We start from the raw sequence: 20,768 nt of genomic DNA, 5'->3' as shown, positions 1-20,768 counted from the left end.
TTGCGTACGCTTTTCCACCAACCCCTCTCATCAGGAAGGTGGTCAACAAGATGAACAGAGAATCGATGACGCTCGTCCTGGTTGCTCCCATGTGGGCGAGACAACCCTGGTTCCCACACTTACGCAGATTAGCGGTGTGCGAACCCATCAAACTTCCGGCCTGGTACAACCTACTGTCCCAGCACCAAGGTCAAACAGTGCATCCTCAACCCAACTCAGTGAACCTGGCAGCATGGCTCCTGAGGTCATAGAGTTCGGACATCTCAATTTACCACAGAGGTGTATGGACATCCTAAAAGAATCTAGGAAGCCAAACACGAGGCACTGCTACTTTGACAAATGGAAGAGATTAGTTATCTGGTGCCAGAATAAACAAATCAACCCAGTTGATTGCACTCCTTCCACTATTGTTACATACATGCTCCACCTGCTGGATTCAGGACTGGTTTTTAACTCACTGAAGGTACACCTGCAGCTCTGTCGGCATACACCACTTCCCATAACAAAGTGTTGTGGTGGAAAGTACCAGTAGTTAAAGCCTTCATGGAAAGAGTAAAGATACTTCACCCTCCTATTTCAAACCCACCACCAGGATCGGACCTTAACGTGGTGCTATCTAAACTCATGGGCCCCCCATTCGAGCCCATGCATAAAAGCAGTCTCAAACACCTGACTTATAAGACGGCCTTCTTAGTAGCAATTACATCTTTAAGAAGGGTCAGTGAAATTCAGGCTCTGTCAGTGCAAGATCCCTTCTTTACTGTCCATAAAGATAAACTGGTTTTACGCACACACCCTAGGTTCTCACCTAAGTTTATTTCCAAATTCCACGTCAACCAGTCCATCGAGCTTCCGGCTTTCTTCCAAGATCCACAAAGCTCGGCTGAGGTGAAACTACACACCCTAGATGTGCGTAGGGCGGTCCTCTACTATGTAAACAAGACCAGACCGCTAAGGAAAACAGACCAGCTGTTTGTCTTCGTAGCTACAGGCAGAGAGGGGGATCGCGTCTCTAAAGGTGCCATCTCTAAGTGGATTATTAACTGTATCCAGCTGCGTTACTCACTTTCTGAAAAAACTCTGCCTTTCACGCCGAGAGCCCACTCTACAAGAGGCATTGGGGCCACTCTGGCTTTCATTGCAAATGTACCCCTTGACACCATTTGCAAAGCAGCTACTTGGAGCTCTATTCACACTTTTACTCAGCACTACTGCATTGACACCCATTCCAAGACAGATACACAAGTGGGACAAGCGGTTCTAAGACATTTATTTGCTCATGACCCTTCTCACATCCCACCTCCTTCTTCAGGTACTGCTCGCTAATCTATGCACAGCATGTGATCTAAGCAGATTCCACAAGCCTCAGAAGGGATACATTACTCACCATAATCGTATTTCTGATGCTTGTATCTGCTTAGATTCACATGCGACCCACCCTTCCTGCCCTCTGAGAGAAGGCGCATGGATGCTTATGAGCTTGTCTGATACGTATCTGCTTGGATACAACTGTATTCTCGCTACACCTCATGCTACCTCATGTCAGAAAAATAACATTCGAATGGATTGTGTCCTTTCTATCTATCTGCTTGGATTATCTGTACTCACGCTACTCCTCACGCTACCTCATGTCAGAAAAAATACAATCTTAGGGTCCTAGACGCGTGAGGGATCATGGGTACAGTGGACGTCACACTAGGGATAGTATTACTGGCACGCCCTGTGTCGACGGCCATTTTCGAGTTTCGAAAAACCAACTGTAATACTCCGCAGCTTCCGCTAGATGTCGGTCTATGCACAGCATGTGAATCTAAGCAGATACAAGCATCAGAAATACGATTACGGTGAGTAATGTATCCCATATATATATATATATATATATATATATATATATATATATATATATATATATGTCCAAACCGATATATATAGATATATGTTCGGTCAATTGTGAAAAGGTCAATTCGGACCTTTGAAATTAGGTCAATTGTTCATTTGAACAATTGTGTTCGAACAATTTGGGTAATACCATTGCGAGGACTGGGCACGTCAAGGCTCGCTGTGGGCTGTCCTATTGCGTATATGTGGTTACCAGGGCTACCATTGAATTTGATCTGAATAGTTCTAGGAAATTTTACAATTTTATCATTAATGTTTTCTAATGTTTTATACTGTGTTTTTATAATTTGTATAATATGTGTGGATATTGTACAAAAACTTGAATGCTATGACCAGTTAAACGATTGATTCTAGATAATTAATTGATTGATTTTTAGCTGATTTTAGTTGATTTCTTTTAATAAGATACAAAGATGTAGCATCAAAATGGCGTGAGATACTGATTTTAATGTAATTGTACGGTTAATTGGGTATGGCTAATAAAAAACAAGTAAGATAGTAGGTATAGATATGAGTATATACGAGTCTAGGCTTTCTAGTTTGTATAGTTTATGATTCCCCTGGGGACTCTGTGATTTTGCAACTTGCCATTTGTGATTTGTTTTATATGTGAACTGTGATTTTGTATTTTGTAAAAGTTCTCCTGGAAATAAATACAAATAAATAAATAAGTATATGTGGTTGAGCCTGGAAGGGGAAAAGCATCGCTCCCTAGGATACTGGCTCCAGTATGATATGGCAAAGTTCCTTGTGGAAGAGCATTTTGTTGCCAGGGTACTGTAAGTGCTTGGGATGGAGCTTACTGTGTGACGTTTCTGCATGATGGGCATGATGTTCAGAGTTGGGTATTGTATGGGTTGTCCATGTGTGGGGGCGGTTACTTGCACTGGGCCTACGTTCTGGGGTTGTGCAGATCCTGGGGCATACATTGGTCCTGGGACTATGGCTTGGTTTGTGATGTACACTCCTTGTACCAGTCCGCGGTATGAGGGGTCTTATGTATAATACTGAGTTGGAGTTGCTCCTGGGTGGTACTGCATGTGAGGTCTGCTTCGACACTCCTCGGCTATGTGCCCCACCCTTCCACATGCTCCTCCAAATCGTGGTCGTAAACCCCCAAATCCTGCCCCTCGCCCTTTTTGTACCTCTGTGGAGAGACCCTTTCGCAGTATGTGGTAGAAGAATTGTATATTCTTTCTCCATGTCTCTTGGAGGGACTGAATATATTAAGCTGGGTCCTCATTATGTTTCATTGTACGTGCCATGATAGAATCTACATCAGGTTTATCTGGGCTTGTCCTCATCAACGCATCCCACACATGAGCTCGACAAATGTTAAATGGAGCTCTGTCATGTGTGTCACTTTCTAATCGGACCCCTGGGTATCCTGTTCTTTCCAACATGGTGTTTGTCTGGTCCCCTATTATATTTGCTAATACACTTTTCATATCAACTACAGCTAAAGTGTCTCCTGCTGTGTGTTTTTCTAATGTGTGAATCCATTTGCCCAGTTCTCCTGTAAGGGTAGGGTCTTTATCAAATTATTTATATTGATATGGGGCCATGGTATGTACTGTAATCTGCCTACCCCCTTTTGTATTAATGGAAGCTGTCTCTCCTTTTTGGGCTATGATGTGTCCTAGCCTTTTTCTTCCCTCTGACTGCTGCCATTGTTCTGGGGTGAGGTCTCAATATTCTCTTGTTCTGGGGTGAGGTCTCAATATTCTCTCCTCCTGATCCTCTTCAGTTTCTCAACTCTTCTCACTCCCTTCCTGCTCGTCTTCACTTTCGATCAACTTGCATTCATACTCTACATCCTGTTGCTCTGGCTCTTCTGTTTCTACCTTTATATCTTTTATTACTGCTTTGTTCAATTTTAGTAATATATTTCCTGCTGCCCAAGTGTTAGCATCTATCAGGAACAACTGCCTCAGCTACAGTTCTTCTTCATTAACAAGGTACTGTGCAAATGCGGTCCGGAAATCTTTTCTGCCATCGCAAAAGTTTGGGGAACTTTCCTCAACTTCGAAGGCTTGTCCTTCCCTAAACAATCGTCAAACTTTTCGCCTAGCCAAATCTTTCTAAACTCCCTGGCAAAGACTTAACCATTACTACCAGAACTGTGCTATCCGATACAAATTGACTTTGGCCCAGGCCTATGAAATGAATTGCTGGTTGTAGTTAACTGAAACCCTTTGCCCTGCCTATGAATGTATTTGGGCTGTCTATTCTTATAACCTTGTCTTTTTACCCCTTTATTAAGTATCTGAAGTGCCATTTTGCGCCCACTTCAGGGGAGCTAAACTTGTTCATTTACTTACCGGTTGTGTATTTGTGGTTTATTAGTGTGTGATATTGAGCTGCTTATGCTAGTGTAATGTTTTCAAACTGACTGAGTAAATAAATGTACATTCTTTTACCAAGAAATCTTGAGTAAGTGTTTGTTTGAATCACTGTATTGGTTGGTCCTTTGTGTAACTTGTTCTACTACTCAATTAAACTCTTGAGATAAGTCTGGCTGCTCATCCATCGAGGTGAAATAGTGCTTACACTTGTTGTCTTAATTGCATGAAGTGTTCCCAAAGGGGACTGCATGTGATTCTGCCTAACAGCAAGCCTCTCAGTAACCACATTGCTTGCTGTCTCCTCTTGCTCTGCACAGTCTTCTGCTCCCTGCAGGCAGGCCTGGCTTGCCCAGGAGTGCGATGGAGAAGCCCACAGTTGTCCAGAAGAGACTTGGATCCCTGTACTGGCCACCAAATATGTAAGACAAGTCCCAACATCAAATAATAATAATCAATCCAATGATTCGAAAATGATTCGAAAATGATTCACAAGATGTGAGAGAAAAAACGTTTATTACACACAGCTCGGGCTGGGAATCATCAAAGAAGACATTCAACATGGCCTCCTAAAATGGCAGCATTTATAAAAAGAATCAGAATTGAGGTGACAACAAATTTTACAGATTATTCACAAATCCCCAACCTGTGATTGGGTAACCTCATAAACACTGCAGGTTAATCTATACAATAGCTAGCCCTACTGGCTTATCCTACTCTTGAGACCATGACAAAACATCAGTTTATTAATTCATTGACTCTGAGATCATCTTCCTTCCCATTATGCTGAGTGGATGTTTAACCTTTAAACCGTGGATCATATAAATGTAGCTTCTGATTGGCTATTTCATGTGGAGTATCTTTGGAGTATATGACTTGATGAGTCTTAACCAATTCTTGTGTGGGGTGTGACAGTGTGGCAACAAAAATGATAACTTTACATCCTTTCTCAAAGACCTCAACGGTTGACAACAGTTCACTGTTCCCATCATGATTAACTGTTCAATCGACAGTTAATGTTGCAACTCCTCGTTGGAAACATTACTCACTTCCCCTTCAACACATCCTTTCTCATGGCCTGTGAACAATGTCATTGGCTCTACCTTTAACCTTATGAATTGGGGACTGAAGTGTCTGCAGACTTCACTTCTTTGCTATGTTATATGTGTGTATAAATCAAAATAGTTGAAGGTAGTTCTCACTATGACTGTGTGTGTTGTTAGGTACCTTGATAAATCTTCTTAAGAGGTCACCAGTGTCTGTATTTGCAATGGTGTTTTATATGGCTATCGTCTGGGTGGTTGGTATTATTTACAAATAGTTTCCCTACAGAGGGCACTGTTGTACCTCGATCATACTTCATTGATGCACATGCTTTCTTGCTGCTCATTGTTTTAGCCCAGCCAAAGTGTGTCCTTCATTGTATTAGATTTTGATGTACTGGTTAGGAACCTCATTTGTTATGTCTTTTGAACATGAGCTTGGGAACTCGGCTAAGCTGATGTGTCTCAACCAATCCGTGAGCAGTGACTGTTTCTTAGCTCTAGGGTCTGTTATTTCTTTGTTGCCTTTTTATGGTCTCACTGCCTAGAATAGAATCAAGTTTTCGGATTGTGTTCGACCGCCCATCTTGTCAAATCAATGTGCAGCATTCAGCTCTGCTGATAGAGGCTGTCTTCATGTATGTGGACTTTTGTAAAGGCCTGGCTGGTATTTTCTGCTAATTCATGATGCTTCTTGGCTATAGGCATGGCTGAGTTTTCTCTTGAGACCTACCTATGTATTGTTTATTGAATTATTCTTAAAGCTTGCTTTCATTCACCACCGTTATTAGTACCCCTAATGGTTTCCTAATTAGTGTTACATGTTATTATACTCCATAGGAACAGGTGTGTATACTCATGTATATGGTTTGCAGCTTATAGCTTAATTCTCGTCAAGGATTTTGCTTGCTGCCATACTGTTGCTGGTGTGCATTTGGACCTATAAAGGGAGTTTCTACATGAATGGGGTTGTTTCTGTATGTCCCTGCCTTGCTTTAAAGAAACTTTCGAAGCTTGTACTTTAATGCACGTTGGGGGCGTTGAATGTACTCCCCAACAGGAGAAAGGTTCTTTGGTTGCATTTGATGCGCTCGAGATAGGAGAAGAGATACCTGCACCTCCAACTGATATAATCGCAACTATCTTCTGTAAAGAACTTTATCCTCTGAATTATAAAATCTTCCCAAGCATCTTTCTAAGCGGGTAATTTTACATGAAATCTGCATTGCATGCAGAAGACCTTCAACATTAGTATTCATGTACTGTGGGGAACCCTGCATGCAATTTTATAGTTCCACAAGGCGGAGTTGGCAAGGAAAGAGTTGTCTCGTGGAAAAGTAAACGCTACCTACAAATACGTTTTGCCAATGGGCTTTACTAATGGATTCCTATGGAATCTGCCTGGTCTTGACCAGGTGTAAAACCAAGGTGGATTCCATATGAACCCATTTGTTGTACACCTTGATGAAAATCACATGCAGGCATGCAACAAGGCGAACTGACGAGAAGGAGGAGGAGTGCATGGCAGACATCTTTCGTAAAAACCCACCCCTATGGAAGGAACACAGAATATACAAAGATAGAATCGATGAAGCACTGAAGGTAATGAGACAGGGGGAGAAAAAGCAGTTAAAAGACCACAATGCGCTTTAAAAGGATATGTTCATGGGTGCACAAGGCATACAAGTGACCTAACTAGTCACATCTGCCCAAACAAGGACCAAGGAGGGCAGTTAGCAGTCAATAGTTATTTTTTGCAGTTCTTAGTGGTCCGGCAATGCCGAATCAGACATCCTGGTCCTGTGCAAGCAATTAGAAGATTGGGAGAGTTCAAACGGCAGCAATTTAGGGTCCTGGTGGTTCAAGAGTGTCGAACGGTTCTTGACATAGGGCTGTAAACTGGTCAGCAGTGAAAAACCTTGAATCCGAGCTGTCTTGGCTCTGGTGCTGTGAGTCCCAATCCAGGGGCTCAGGGACAAGATGAGTCCTTTTGCCATGCTCCCAAACACGCGGGAGGCTCGCACACAACTGCAGGGGTCTTTCAACACGGTGAGGTCCTGGGTAACACTGTGGCTTGCAAAGAGGTAGGTCTTTTTTCAGCAACAGAGTCACCCCAATGGTCCCTGTGGATGGTTAGGGGACAGAGCTCACTTCTGCCTTGGAACACCCGTCTACACCTCACAATGGGAGGACTCTGGAAAAGGACTGCCATGGACTAACGCTACCCTGACTTAGTGGTGCAATCCCTTTTCTTAAAAGAAGTGGACTTTGCCCTTCTGACATCACACTCAAAGTGCTTTGTTCTAGAGAAAGTGAAAGGGACAGGAAGGAGAGAAACAAGATGGTGGAGGCCTTCCCCAACTTTACCAAGCTCTCCTGTCTACATTAACCCCACCCCTTCTCATTAGGATCAAAGGCCTTTAGAAATGCAGCACCCTGGTGTGAGGCTACTCCCTTTGAATGGGTGTGCTCCTTTGATGCATGGGCCAAGGACAACTGCCTATTGTGCGGCTATCTCTGGAGTAAGGTGTTACCTACTCTCACAAAGAAATCAAAGAGGAGGCATGTCCTGTCACTGGCCAGAATACACATCACCTTCCACAGCTAAGGCGGCTCACAGGAGCTGACACATATGATATCAAACTAGATGTGACTGCAATGATTATAAGTAGGGCTTATTTTAGAAGCTACCCTGCCATTATCATGGCCTACTTATTATCATTATAGTTTTGGTACAGGGGTGAGTATCTTAAATGCAGCCCCTGCACAGCATAGACTTTGCTGTCATTGCGGGGTGTCAAATGGGTGCTTGTGTCCTCTGTACCTGCTTTATTCAACTGCTATAGCAATCAATGCAGCTCAGCAAATTGATGCAGCAGGGCACAGATACACACTATTCTTTTGGCATGGAGTTTATGATCAGCAGATTACCCTTTTCGAGATGGAATTACCCGCATCATTTTATTAAGTAATAACAATAAAAAAAGCCAGGGCTTTCACGCCCTTGACAAATGGCAATTCATCATAGCCACCAACATATCAAGCACACTTAGAGATTCTTCGTGACTCATTCCTTCGGTGCTGTTCCTTCCGGTACTCAAGAAAATTATTTCTTACCACTGATGGGTGTAGATGTGACGGGATCAGATGTAGGTCCAATGTGAACCACAATAGAAGCTCAGAAATGAATAACACCATTTTCACTGAGCAGTTGCAAAGTGCCTATCATATCCTTTTTATGGCAAACCACCTCATCTCTCACAGCAGGTCACCTCTGTTGTGTTGTTCATACATTGCCAATGTCAGTCTAAAGTTCTACTCAGTTTGAATGTGATGCAAACCTGTGACACCTGGATATGCTATTTTATGTCCAGGAATTAACGTTTTTTCACACTGCCAGGCAGCATTGTAACAGATCAGTTTTGGTCCATGATTGTGGCTGCAGAGTCCCTTGTGATTATTGCAGCCGCAATCCATGTCTGGGGGAGTATACAAGGTACACTAATTCTAAGGCAGAGGCACTGAAAGGATTTGAAACTCCCAAAAGTCTAATAATTGTCATGGTTAATTGCGTATTGAACAGCCACTGAGTTAGATTACAGTTATTAATGGGCTAATTAATGGGCTAGGGATATGTACTTGAATGGTAACTTGTATTCATTTTAATAACCTAATCTGAATAGGTATTTAATAATTAGCTGTATAATACTAACTAGTAGTATATGAATTGTTGGATGATTTTTAATATTGTTGATTTTATATGTAAAGTGTAGTTGGTTGTTTTAATTTTTGTTTTCATTTGTGGTGATATGAATGCAAAAGGCTTAATTCTATTAGCCATACGCATTAATTTTAAAAAACACAAAACCGCTCCAAGGCTTTGGTCCACAGGACTGTAGTGGGGGGCAGGTTGACTCAGCATTTGGAAGAATGGCGAGGCATTCCTTCCGATGCTTGTGCCCTGTAAACTGGAGCCCAGGGTTAGTGCCTCCCTTTCTTGAGAAGGCCTCCCAATTTCCACCAGAGAGCCACTCCCTAAAGGTTCCACATCCTCTCCTTCTGCAGGAGATTGAGACCCTGTTGGAGAAAGATGCCAAAGATCCAGTGCCTGTGGCAGAGAGGAACCAAGTGTGCTACTCCCCTTAATTTTGGATCCCCAATAAGGGCAGAGGGATGAGGCCCATCCTGGACTTGAGATGCTTCAACAAGTTCCTCAGGAAAGACAAGTTCCTCAGGAAAGACAAGTTCAAGATGGTTACTCTCTCACAAATCCTAGCTCCAGTATATGATGGTATCATTAGACCTTCAAGATGCTTACTGTCATGTGCGTATCCATCACAATCACAGGAAGTACCTGAGGTTCACCATTGGCAGTTATCATTTTCAGTTTTGGGTTCTGCCATTCAGCTCAACTCTGCCAGAGGGTTTTCACCAAGTTAATGATGTAGTGGCAGCAAGTATCAGGGGGTGCGGGGATTCACATCTACGCTTTCCTGGACGATTGGCTGATTAGGGCCTGTTCCCCCAAACAGGTCCTGGAGCATCTCAGCGTCACCTGCCACTCTCTTCACAAGCTGGGCTTCTCCCTCAATTTCAAGAAGTCCCCCATGATACCGTCTCAAAAGCTTCCTTTCATTGGAGCAGTCCTGGATGCTTCCTCCGGGAAAACCTTGCCACCCGAGTTGAGGGCTCATCTCATTTAGCAGATGGTCATGAAGTTTCAGAATAACCCATGTCTACCAGCGTTAGATTGTCTAGGGTTTCCCAGTCTCCTGGAATCCTGCATTTGTCTGGTGCCAGAGGCCAGTCTGAGAATGAGGTCTCTTCAATGGGCCCTCAGATCACAGTGGTCACAGCTCTCTAGCAGAATGACATATCTACTTCAGGTCGTGAGCAAGGTCATGCAGTATCTCCTGTGGTGGGCCTGCAAGGAGAACATGTTGAAGGAGGGACCCTTTTGGCAACCATGACCAGAAATAACAATAGTTACTCAGGCTTCCCTCACAGGTTTGGGAGCCCACACCAGCGATCTGACAATCAGAGGTCGTTGGTCTCCATCAGAGTCCAAACTTAACATCACCCTTTTGGAGCTGAGGGTAATCAGACTACCGGTGATGGCCTTTCTGCCCTCTGCATGGGTATAAAATGTCCTGATAATGATGGACAACCCAGTGGCCATCATTACATCAACAAAAGAGGAGGCGCAGCGTCGCTACCACTGTGCACAGAGGCAATGCAGCTCTAGTTTTGAGTACTGCAAGAAGAATTGTCTCTCGTGGCTGTTCACCTGGCCGGAGAGGAGTTCATGGTGGCAGACGTTCTGAGCAGGCAGAACACAGTCTCTCACGAGTGGGAACTAGCTCAGGAAGCCTTTCAAGAGATCTTCGCCCTTTGGGGAACCCCTCAAGTGGATCTGTTTGTGTCCAGTGTTAACATGAAGTTCAACCTGTTATGCTCCATGGTATTTCCACTCTTATATGCATTTCATCCAGTCCTTGTAATTCCTCACGTCATCAGAAGGTTCAGGAAGTTTGGGAAACCATGATCCTGATTGTTCCAGATTGGGCTATGAGGATGTGATACCCGCACCTTCAGGACATGTCCATCTGCCCTCCAATTCATCGTCCCGAAAGAGAGGATATGCTCTTGCAAAAGGGTGGGGGTTCGCATCCAAAAATCAGGACTCTGAACTTTCACGCCTGGCTAAGATACAAGGGACCTCCCGGAAAACGTAATGGAGATGTTGCTTTTGGTCAGAAGACTAGCAACAAAGTCTCTGTACTGCTGCAGTTGGAGCATATTTTTCAGTTGATGCAGAGCTAAGCATATAGACCTTTTAACCTGCGACACACTGGTGGTGTTGTCTTTTCTACTTCATTTGGCCCATCAGGGGCTGCAAGTTGCGACTGCAAAAGGCTATCTGGCAGCGCTGTCTATTTTTAAGCATTTAAGATCCCTATTGTGGTCCAATTTCTGAAGGGGCGAACTAATGTTTTCCCTCTTGTTCCGTTCATTGTTCCCATCTAGGATCTGAACCTGGTGTTAAAATTCCTCATTGGCGCTCCGTTTGAACCCCTTCATTAATGACCCCCAAAACTGTCTTCTTAACTGCCATTACCTCGGCTCTTAGAGCTCTATCTTGTAAGCCTAACTTTACCACCTTTTTACAAGGTGAAGGTTGTGTTGAGGGTCCACCCTTCCTTTCTTCTAAAGGTCGGTAATTTCATCAGGCACAAAAGATTGTGCTTCTTACCTTTTAACTTCCACCACTTCTCCCGACCTGAATACAATGAAGGCTAAATGGGAGCGAGACCTGAACATGACCATTGATGATGCGCAATAGACAAGATACTGCCAGTTTACTAAGGCAGTCTCCCTGTGCGCCAGTTTCAGGCTGATACAATTCAAGCTGTTGAACCACCTTCATATAACCCCAAGCAAGATGGCAAAATATGGTCTGGCGACCCAGACATGCGGCCCCAAATGCAAAACCCCAGAATTCTGGGAGGAAGAGGCCGCCAGGTTAGAGGACATTTTAGACATGCATTCTAGACATGCACATACCAGTTACACCCCTGAAATACTTACTGGGGGATATTGGCAAAGTCTCGATTAAAGTCGTCCCATTTGGATTACAGGCACACTCGATGTATGGCTACTTCATCAGCTTTATAGAGAGGGTTTCCAATGCAGGACATATGTAGTGCTGCAACCTGGTCCTCTCTTCATACTTTCGCAAAACATTATTTATTACACCATCCTCTCCTCCATCGTCTGGTCATTCCACTGCATTGTGAACGTCTGTGCTTTTCAGAGAGGAAAAATTAGAACTGAAATAACAGGTGCAGTTTGTGCTATATATACAGTCGGTGATGTCATGCTCCAGCGAATGGAGGCCGCCGAGGGGCACAAGTCGACGACGCACGGTGCCCTCTGCTGAGAAAAAACTTTCTGAAGCAGCTGATGCCGGATGGAAGATATCAAAGATGCGGAATACGTGGAAGGAAAATCCAGTTGAAAGAACATTACTAGGGATAAGTAATTTGTTCTTCTGGGCAAAAAAAGAATTCTCGCAATGGCCATGCTATCCAGTATCACCATTGGTACTTTGTCCCAAAGCTCTATTGAATTTGTAATCCAGTCAGTTGTCCTTTGCATCAGATCTATTAGCTCATTCCTATACTGTAATATCTGTATACCAAGATATATGAAGGAATCCCAACCCCACCAGATTTGTCATGTAGGCAGCAGTTCCATGCTCAAGTGGGCTGAATGTCCCAGTGGGAAAAAAGCCCAATTTTGTCTAATTAATATTACGCTTTGTGATGAGGCCAAATCTTTCCAACTCTAATGTTTAAAGCGAATAAGACTATTCTGGCATAAACAGCAACAGGTCATTCAAATATAATACTACGTGTAACTTACCATTAGCACAATGCCCCTTTCTACTGACACCTTTGATGGTAGGCCAAACATTCTAATGCCACCACAATAAGTAGTGGCGACAGGAGAGATTCTTGCATCATGCCTCTTCCAAGTTCCCAAATAGCTGATATCTCTTTGCCAGTTTTAATCCTTCCTGTGGGTTTGTTCAATAATCAATTTAGCCATCGTTGAATGTTCGGGTCATAGTTCATATGTTCAAGGGCAGCCAGAATGTACTCCCACCCTCCTGAACCAAAGGCCATCTCTGCATCGAGATAGGCCACGTGAGCTTCATCGGCTGTTATCTCTGTATGCTCTGACAAAAAGAGTGCCTTATATTTATTGTTATATTTCTTCTCATGATGCAGCTTAATTGATCAGGTGGACTATTTTTAATCACTCTCTGCAGTCTGTTTGCTAGAATATCCCTGAGGATTTTCAAATCACTGTTTAACAATGATAGTGACCTATACAATGTGCAACAAGGGGCTTTTTTTACCTGGCTTTACTCTGGAGTCACTGTATATATATATATATATATATATATATATATATATATATATATATATATCTCGAGGCTGCATAGAAATGGACTGTAGCCAATTGATGCCTGCTGCCTTTCCTTTAGAAAGTCCCTCTAATATAAGTGTAATTTCTTGATGTGATGGTGGCTCATCAAACATGTCACTATCATTGTCCTATAGTTTTTGAACATCAGCTTTCTGCAATAATTCTGTTATTTGCTTACCATCTGAAATCAGATGCTGGGAATATAAAGGGCATCATTATAAATTGGCTGTTACGGTAATAACGTGCCGGTATTAACGCTTACCAGTACATTAACGCACTGGCCAACTACAGGTTCGCTGGTGGAGCCCCTGATTTGTCTCCAGCTAAAAGCTGGAGGTAAATCAGGCACATTACCGGCACAAATAGCTGGTATTACCGGCACTTGTATAATAATCCGGCAGTCCAATGGGACTCCATGGAATGGGGATTTACAACTGTTGCTGGCACTCGTGATCCAGTAGTAATACTGCTGGATCGAGTGCCTGTAACAGTAATACAGTTTGGTGGTATCTACTGGCGGGATACCACCAAACTTGTAAAGAGGCCCAATGTCTGCTAGTATTTCCTGAATGTTGTACTTATGGGCCGTTGTCTGTAGTGGTGCACTCCCCCTCGTCTCGAAGCACCACTATTCTATCCCTGGATGCTTCCGGTCGTAGAATCCATGTCAGTATTTCTGCTGATGTGTCCTCTTCTTCAAGCATCCTAGTTCTGTACCTCATGCAATCTTGGGATTCCAACCTGAGCTGGGTTTCTTGCAATCTTACTTTTGCATCAATTGGTTAGTTTGTGTCATCAGTAGAACCTATTGCTCTTCACTCAATCTCCCTTACCCCTCATTCAATTTTAAGTAAATCTCACAGCACCTCTTCCCTCACCACATCTGTTATCTGTTGATGTACACTCTCCTCTTAATCATCACTTTGAATGCCTTCGATATTGTTCCAGCTCCGACCTCGACTGATTAATTTCAAAGTATTTGCTGTCACCTTTCTGTCTCTCTCTCCCAAGCCCACCACATCTGCTTGGGCTTCAGCTATAAGGCACCAGGTTGTCTTCAATGCGCAATCATTCCTCCAACCAACAGGAGCGTAAAAGCGGAATGGCCGAGAATGAACAAACCAGAAATTTGGAGGACATACAATAATATTAATTTCTTTATATTTATATAGCGCATTAGCACAGGCCTGTAGGTATAGTAGCGCACACAAGACACACACAACAAAAAACAAGAAAATAGGCAGATATTACTCTACTTTGGCCTCCCTTTGCCAGCATCTAGGTTCCAGTTGCTTCATAAGTTGGTGTAGTTTTTTCACCTGATATTTAAAATCTTGAAGTGTGTCTTTCATCTGTGATATTTTTCCTATGCCTCCGTATCTTTGGGAAAACCTTGTGCCGTTTCTGCTTCAGTAACAAGACTCCTGCACCAACTGAGCCAATCTTGGCCTCCAATTATTTCATTGAGTCCTTAATCTTAAACAGTATTTCTGAGGTGCTCAATGCCATTTCCATATGATAAGAGTCAGTCATTGCTTCAGTATGGCGATGAACTATCCCATGAGTCTGGATGAAGGGGGCAGGATGTACAAGTAAGTACAAGTTAGTCACCTTGGTGACATGTGTACCTTTTATACCATGTCAATCCTCCTACCGGTGCCCCAACCACCATCTCTCCATTCTCTCAGTTAAGGCTTCCATGTTGTTCCTATGCTTTGCAAACAATGCTGCACTCTTGGTACCAAGAGAATGGATATTCAAGGAGTCTGTTCAAAGAGGGACATGATCTACCAATGCAGAAGTCATAACTATTTATTTAACCTTTACAGTTGAATCATGCTTGAGGTTTTAGTTATTGTATTTTTGGTTTTTACGTAATCTTACATCATCTTTATTAAAAAAAAGCAACAGTAATACAATAAAAACAATGAAAGTGCCAAATGTTAAAATACGCATGCAGTTACAGCCTTTGCATTGTACCTACTGTTCAGATACAAAATACTGTTGTCAAGACTAACCTTATAACAGCCAAAGTCGCTGAGTAGACTACCACTTTGTATTATTAAAACAGACTATTTGATGACTTTCCTTATCTTTAGTTATGAAAAAACGTGTTACACACTAGCTTTTTCCCTTGTATTTTGTAAGTATGTTATAAAGTGGCATTCCATTTTTATTAAAAATTCCAGGTTTTGCAAGCATCCTTGTCCACATTCCCTGTTGCATTTCCCAAGAGCTATGCAAACTATCATAGGTACTACTTTGTGACATGTACCTTGCTTACTACATAAAATGTTGTGTTATATATTATTGTACCACTTGTTTGTCCCATGGATATATAGAGCACTCTGGGGCCCTTGAAGGTTAGATAAACTTATAATGCACTTAATAAAATAAAACTATAATTTCCAGCCAACATTGTATACAAAATTATTATATTGCTTTGCTGATTCTCTAATACATGTTTGAATTGTAATACATTTCACCTCTTTACATTTCATTTCAGATGTCAGTACTATCTGGGGATGTGTGTCTGAGTTCATTGAACGACAAATGGCCCTGCAGAAGGTAGGATATTTATAGTGGGTGAGATCTCACCAACAAAAAGGGTGGAGCTATTACTTGGAGGATCTCCCGAAAATGAGTAATGTTAAAGTGACTGTATTTATTGTCTGTATACTGTAGATTCCCTGTATGTCCCTTTAATTCCTAGCCAATGGCCTTCCACATGACATCTATTTAATTACAGACAAAGGGAGCCTGAGCAAGATATATCCAGGTATCACCAGCACCCTAATTTTGGGTTGTTATGGTTGAGTCATTTCTTTGCAACCGATGCTAAAGAAAACAGATACAGCCCATAATAGTGTACATGGGAACCTGGACATTCATCCGAAGATGCTTCACTGCCTCAGTATGTCAGAGAATGGAAATAGTTTTGGAGCTGAGAAATATAGCCCTGTCGATGCATTTTGTCACTGATGTCCAATGGGATTGTGGAGAGGACGTGATGCACTAGCGTAGGAAAATACCTAGTGGGAAACTAAACAAGTTGAATTTTCATATGGATTTGATCATAATGTGAGCTTGAAGGCTTAGTAGTGCATACTTCACAAGTACCTTAAGGCACACTTTTTCCTGAAGAGTAGAAAAGTAGAGGAGAGGAGGGAAAGGGGATATTTATGAAAGTCCAACACCTTAGCTAAAATGGCACTTTTGTGTGCTGTATACAGAGAATCCATAACCTTTATGGAGTAAAGGAACCTGGCTACAGTTGCTTGTTTAAAACATGGCCTTTATTCTTTTCAGCCATAATGGGATGAGGGCATTCATCAGCTGTCAACCCCCTGTGATGAATCCTCTGGAGTCATCACTGATCCCCAGTCAAAGATTTCCTCCCATGAGGCCAGAGGACGGCAGACGCTACCTGATCCTGACCCTGGGAGTGGTATTATGAGGGAGGATCACATGGGAGGAGAAGGATGTCTGGGAGATGTGATGACCCCATCGGGAGAGATGCAGTAGTCTTCCCTTCCCAGAAGTGAAGACCTCATAATTCCTGAATTCTTAATGGCTTGTTGTCATTTTTCAAGTCCCTCTCATTGTAAGATCTAGAAACCCCTTCCTGCAATACAATCTGACCAGAACATTATTCATACCATTGCACACATCTCCTTTCTCTGATGGTTTTGAATTAAAAAAAGATCTAAAACAATATAACTTTAAAAGATCCAAAATTACTATGGACTCCAACTCATATGAAGCCTCAAGTAATGAGACGAGGAAGAGGAAGAAGGAGTCAATGTGGATTGAAAGAAACACCAAACTAAATGTGCGGTCTAGTTGTTATAATAAAAATCAGACTCAGGGGACATTTAAAGATAGTGAACATCTGCAGTTGAGAAGTGGAGATGGAGAAGACGGATGCAGAGCGGGTGAAGCGGGAAGTTGACCTGAAGGCAGAGGCAGACGCACAGAAACAGAACACACACTGAGAGGCAGGTGCTTTCAAGCAACCGCTTTTGAGCATAGTTTACCGGAAAGGCGTGAGACCAGGAGAAGCACAGCTGATGCCTTGGAGGGACCGCTGAAAGGCCGGCGGCAGCAGCAGCAAAGCTGTTGGGGATGCAGTTTTGGTGAGCAGTAACAGTTCTACCGACTAAGGAATGCAGCACCGGCAAGAGAACTGAATGAGGGTTCCAGAGGAAAGACTTTGCTGCTTAAAAGTGCCGCAATTCGGAAACACCATTGAACACCAGTGTGTCTGGCCATAGGTGTTGGGGACCACAGGGTGTGCCGAAAGGTATATGAACAATTGAAAACTTTATTTGAATACCGACTAAGTAAATTAGAAAGCCAGAATGTACACAAATCATCATAGGAGAAGTCAATATGGAGAAAGTTGGAGTAAATGTCATTACCAGCAAATGAACATTAATGAAGGAGTTGAAAGGCAGAACATGTGCAAGTCTCCACAAAGGAGATGTACATTTTCAGTTTGGGGAAAATTGAAACAAGTATTGCCACAAGCAAACAAATACTAGTGAAAAAGTTAACAGACAGAACTTGAACAAGTCTCCATATATGAGTTGTCGATATGGGGAAAGTTGGAACAAGTAGTACCTCAAGGCAATACAGTATAAACAGTGAAGGAGTACAACTGTGTTATACTAAAACAGAACATTGTAGGAAGTCCTGCTGAAAGACACACATTTGGCAGTGAGCCTTTGGGAGAAAGATACCTGACAAGAGAGTTTACCAGGGGATCTGCAAAACCCAGAAGTATTCCTGGCAGGGGAGTATACCAGGAAAACCATCGCTAAGAAAGTGTTGTGTGGAAAAGACATTTCTACTGATTCCGAGGAATTATTGTTTGAAAAGACACTGTTGCCATCCTTATCATCTTTGAAAATTTCTTTGGCAAAGACACCTTTTGCCATCCTCAAGAAAGTGTTGGCCGAAACACCATTTCTACTAATGTTGAAGAATCATTGTTTAAAAAGACACTTTTGCCATCCATGCCATCCTTGAAAAGATGTTGTATAAAAGAGACACTTTTGCTATTCTTCAAACGACACTTTTTGCCATCCTTAAGAAAGTGTTATATGAAAGAGACATTTCTACTATTCTTAAGGAATCATTATTTGAAGAGGACACTTTTGCCATTCTACCTGAAACAACCGAGGGGAAGGGAACAACCTCCTGGATTCAAGGCCTGTTTGTTGAATTTCTCATATCTTACTTTTTCACACTTATTGCTAAATCAAAACCAGAGACACTTACCTTACACCTTTTTGATTGTTCCATTTTAGTGTGAGGGTCAGATAAGTTTTGGACACAAGGACGGTTTGCACAATGAGACACAGACTGATCTTTAGTTTTAGTTTCCTAGGAAGGGAAACTCTCTTTAGAATAATGACAGAGAGGCCTCTATCCAACACTCATTTCTGACCCCTCAAACCCCTGCACAGTTATTTAATATAGCTTTATAGACCTGCAGCAAGGGCCGTACCGGGCGTTATGGGCCCTGCAGACCGAGTTAATGGCCCGAGCAAATCAATGGCCTTTAACGAGATATGAGGGGCCATACCACCTGGTGGGGCCCTCGCTGCAGGTCTATAAAGCTATTAGAACACCCTCACTGTTTAATTAAAGTAGAATAAATGAGACATGTTTAATTGAAGTACAAAAAATTGCAAAATGGTAAATAAATGTTGCAGACATTTTTTGTACTTCAATTAAACACGTTTCATTTTTTTAATTGGGTGGTGGAAGGTGCTAGGGTGGGAGGAGTATGGTTTTAAAGTGGATTCAGGTGTGGGTATGCTTGCCCCCTGTTCCAATTAATTTTACTTCAGGTGTGCTTCCCCCCCGCACCCCCACTCCCTCAGTACACAAATGTTAGACAGTACCTACTCCACACAAATATGCAATTAAATAAACTTCTACTAGCTCAACATGAACATGCATTCACTTAACAGCCAATTCATTTACTTACCTTTCTGTGCACTTTTCCCCATTGACATTCTTAGGCTCCACTGAACATTCATCAGTGTCTGCAACAAATCCTCTCATTTCCTTGGTACATATAAAGTTCTCCATACGTTCCCTCTTACGCTGCACTGCTCATGTCAGCCTCATTTCAATTTGAAACGCAGGCAAATTGTTTTCTTTCATTTCCTTTCAGGTACGTGAGCCTGACACTTGGAAAGCGTTTCTATTGCTTTCCTTCACTTCTGTGCTCCTACGTGCACACGTTGCTCTGGGAACGTGTATTTCAGACAGCTTTGTTGCAGCCCAAACTACGGGCTGTAATCAATCTGCAGGCTATACCAGTCCGCATAGCCCGCAGATTGACCACTCAGCATCCTAGAAACACCACTAGGGTGTTCTAATTATTTATAGGCAATTTATAAGGGGCCCTCTGAGAAACGCAGTCAATTTGTCTAGTACGCACTCTCTGTTGGTAAAAATGTAAGCACTCCCTGAGTGATTATGGATTTCCCCTTAACTGCATGACATTCATTCATGGAAAGGTTCCATCTGATCTATCCCTGAAACACAGGGCCATTTTTGATGGAGTAACAGTCACTTCCAGGATTAACTACAGTAGTGCATTGTACAAAAACGTTATTTTAAAAATATATTATCTAGGCTACAAATAGCCCAGAATACATGACTAATTGGTGGCAAAAATTCTCCAGCATGGGGTCTGGCATGGATTCACATGCTCATGAATATTCCCCGTCGTCAGGCTGGGAATCCTCTGTACAGAAAAAAATCAGTATCAGTTTTGTTTCTGATCTGTCTTTCCTAGTAGTAACCAATCACTGATCTCTGGGTCATACTGCCCACAGCCAATGACTGCCCTCTCACCTAGCCGCGCCTCTGGCAGCCATCCTCAGATTTTTACCGCATGTTCAAGTGTTGGGAGTCCTTGTGCTGTAGCTCTCGAGCTTTTGCTGCGTTTTCGCACTTTTTCAAAGAGAATTTCTCATTTTTCGGTTAAATTGAGCCTCAAGCTCCACCGTCTTTACATCCGATCAACGGGGACCCGTTTCGGAAGTTTCTATGCCCCTCAAGGGTGAAGATTTCGTCGAACGATGCTTTTGGAGGTTTCCAGAAGTTTCTGAGGCCTACCCCGGACATGGCCCAGGAGAAAGGGAGCTCGACGCCCGGGAAGCTGTTCAGGGCCTGCCCTGGATGCCAGCTGCAGAACGTGTTCAAGGAAGACGAGCATTCCTTATCCCTCTACTGTCTTCACAAGGACAAAACGCACGTGGAGGAGGACTGTGCATTTTGCGGGAACATGTCGTAGCGGACCATGAGGGACCGCCATCTTCGTCTCGCCAACTGGCTCGAGGGAAAGAGCCTGTCAGGTGAGAAGAAAAAGAAGAAATCCGAGCTGTCTTCTAAGTCCTGTCCCTGGCGACGGGGGCCCAACAGAAGGCTAAGCACCGCGAGTCCACGGGCACCTGGAGCGCCGAAC

The 20,768-nt window shown here is 42.9% G+C and overlaps 1 protein-coding gene across 1 annotated transcript in view; it reads left to right on the top strand.

Annotated features, from left to right (window-relative positions):
- The window catches only part of CCDC81 (coiled-coil domain containing 81), a 794,710-nt gene that overhangs the window by 69,414 nt on the left and 704,528 nt on the right, over positions 1–20,768 (top strand). Inside the window, exon 2 of the mRNA XM_069639737.1 lies at positions 15,786–15,847. Within this exon, the coding sequence (XP_069495838.1) occupies positions 15,786–15,847 (62 nt within the window). The remainder of the gene's footprint in view (positions 1–15,785; positions 15,848–20,768) is intronic.

Source organism: Ambystoma mexicanum, chromosome 7q (genome assembly GCF_040938575.1).
Source record: "Ambystoma mexicanum isolate Mex_15411 chromosome 7q, UKY_AmexF1_1, whole genome shotgun sequence".
Classification (NCBI taxonomy): domain Eukaryota; kingdom Metazoa; phylum Chordata; class Amphibia; order Caudata; family Ambystomatidae; genus Ambystoma; species Ambystoma mexicanum.
This window is presented reverse-complemented; position numbering and strand designations above follow the sequence as displayed.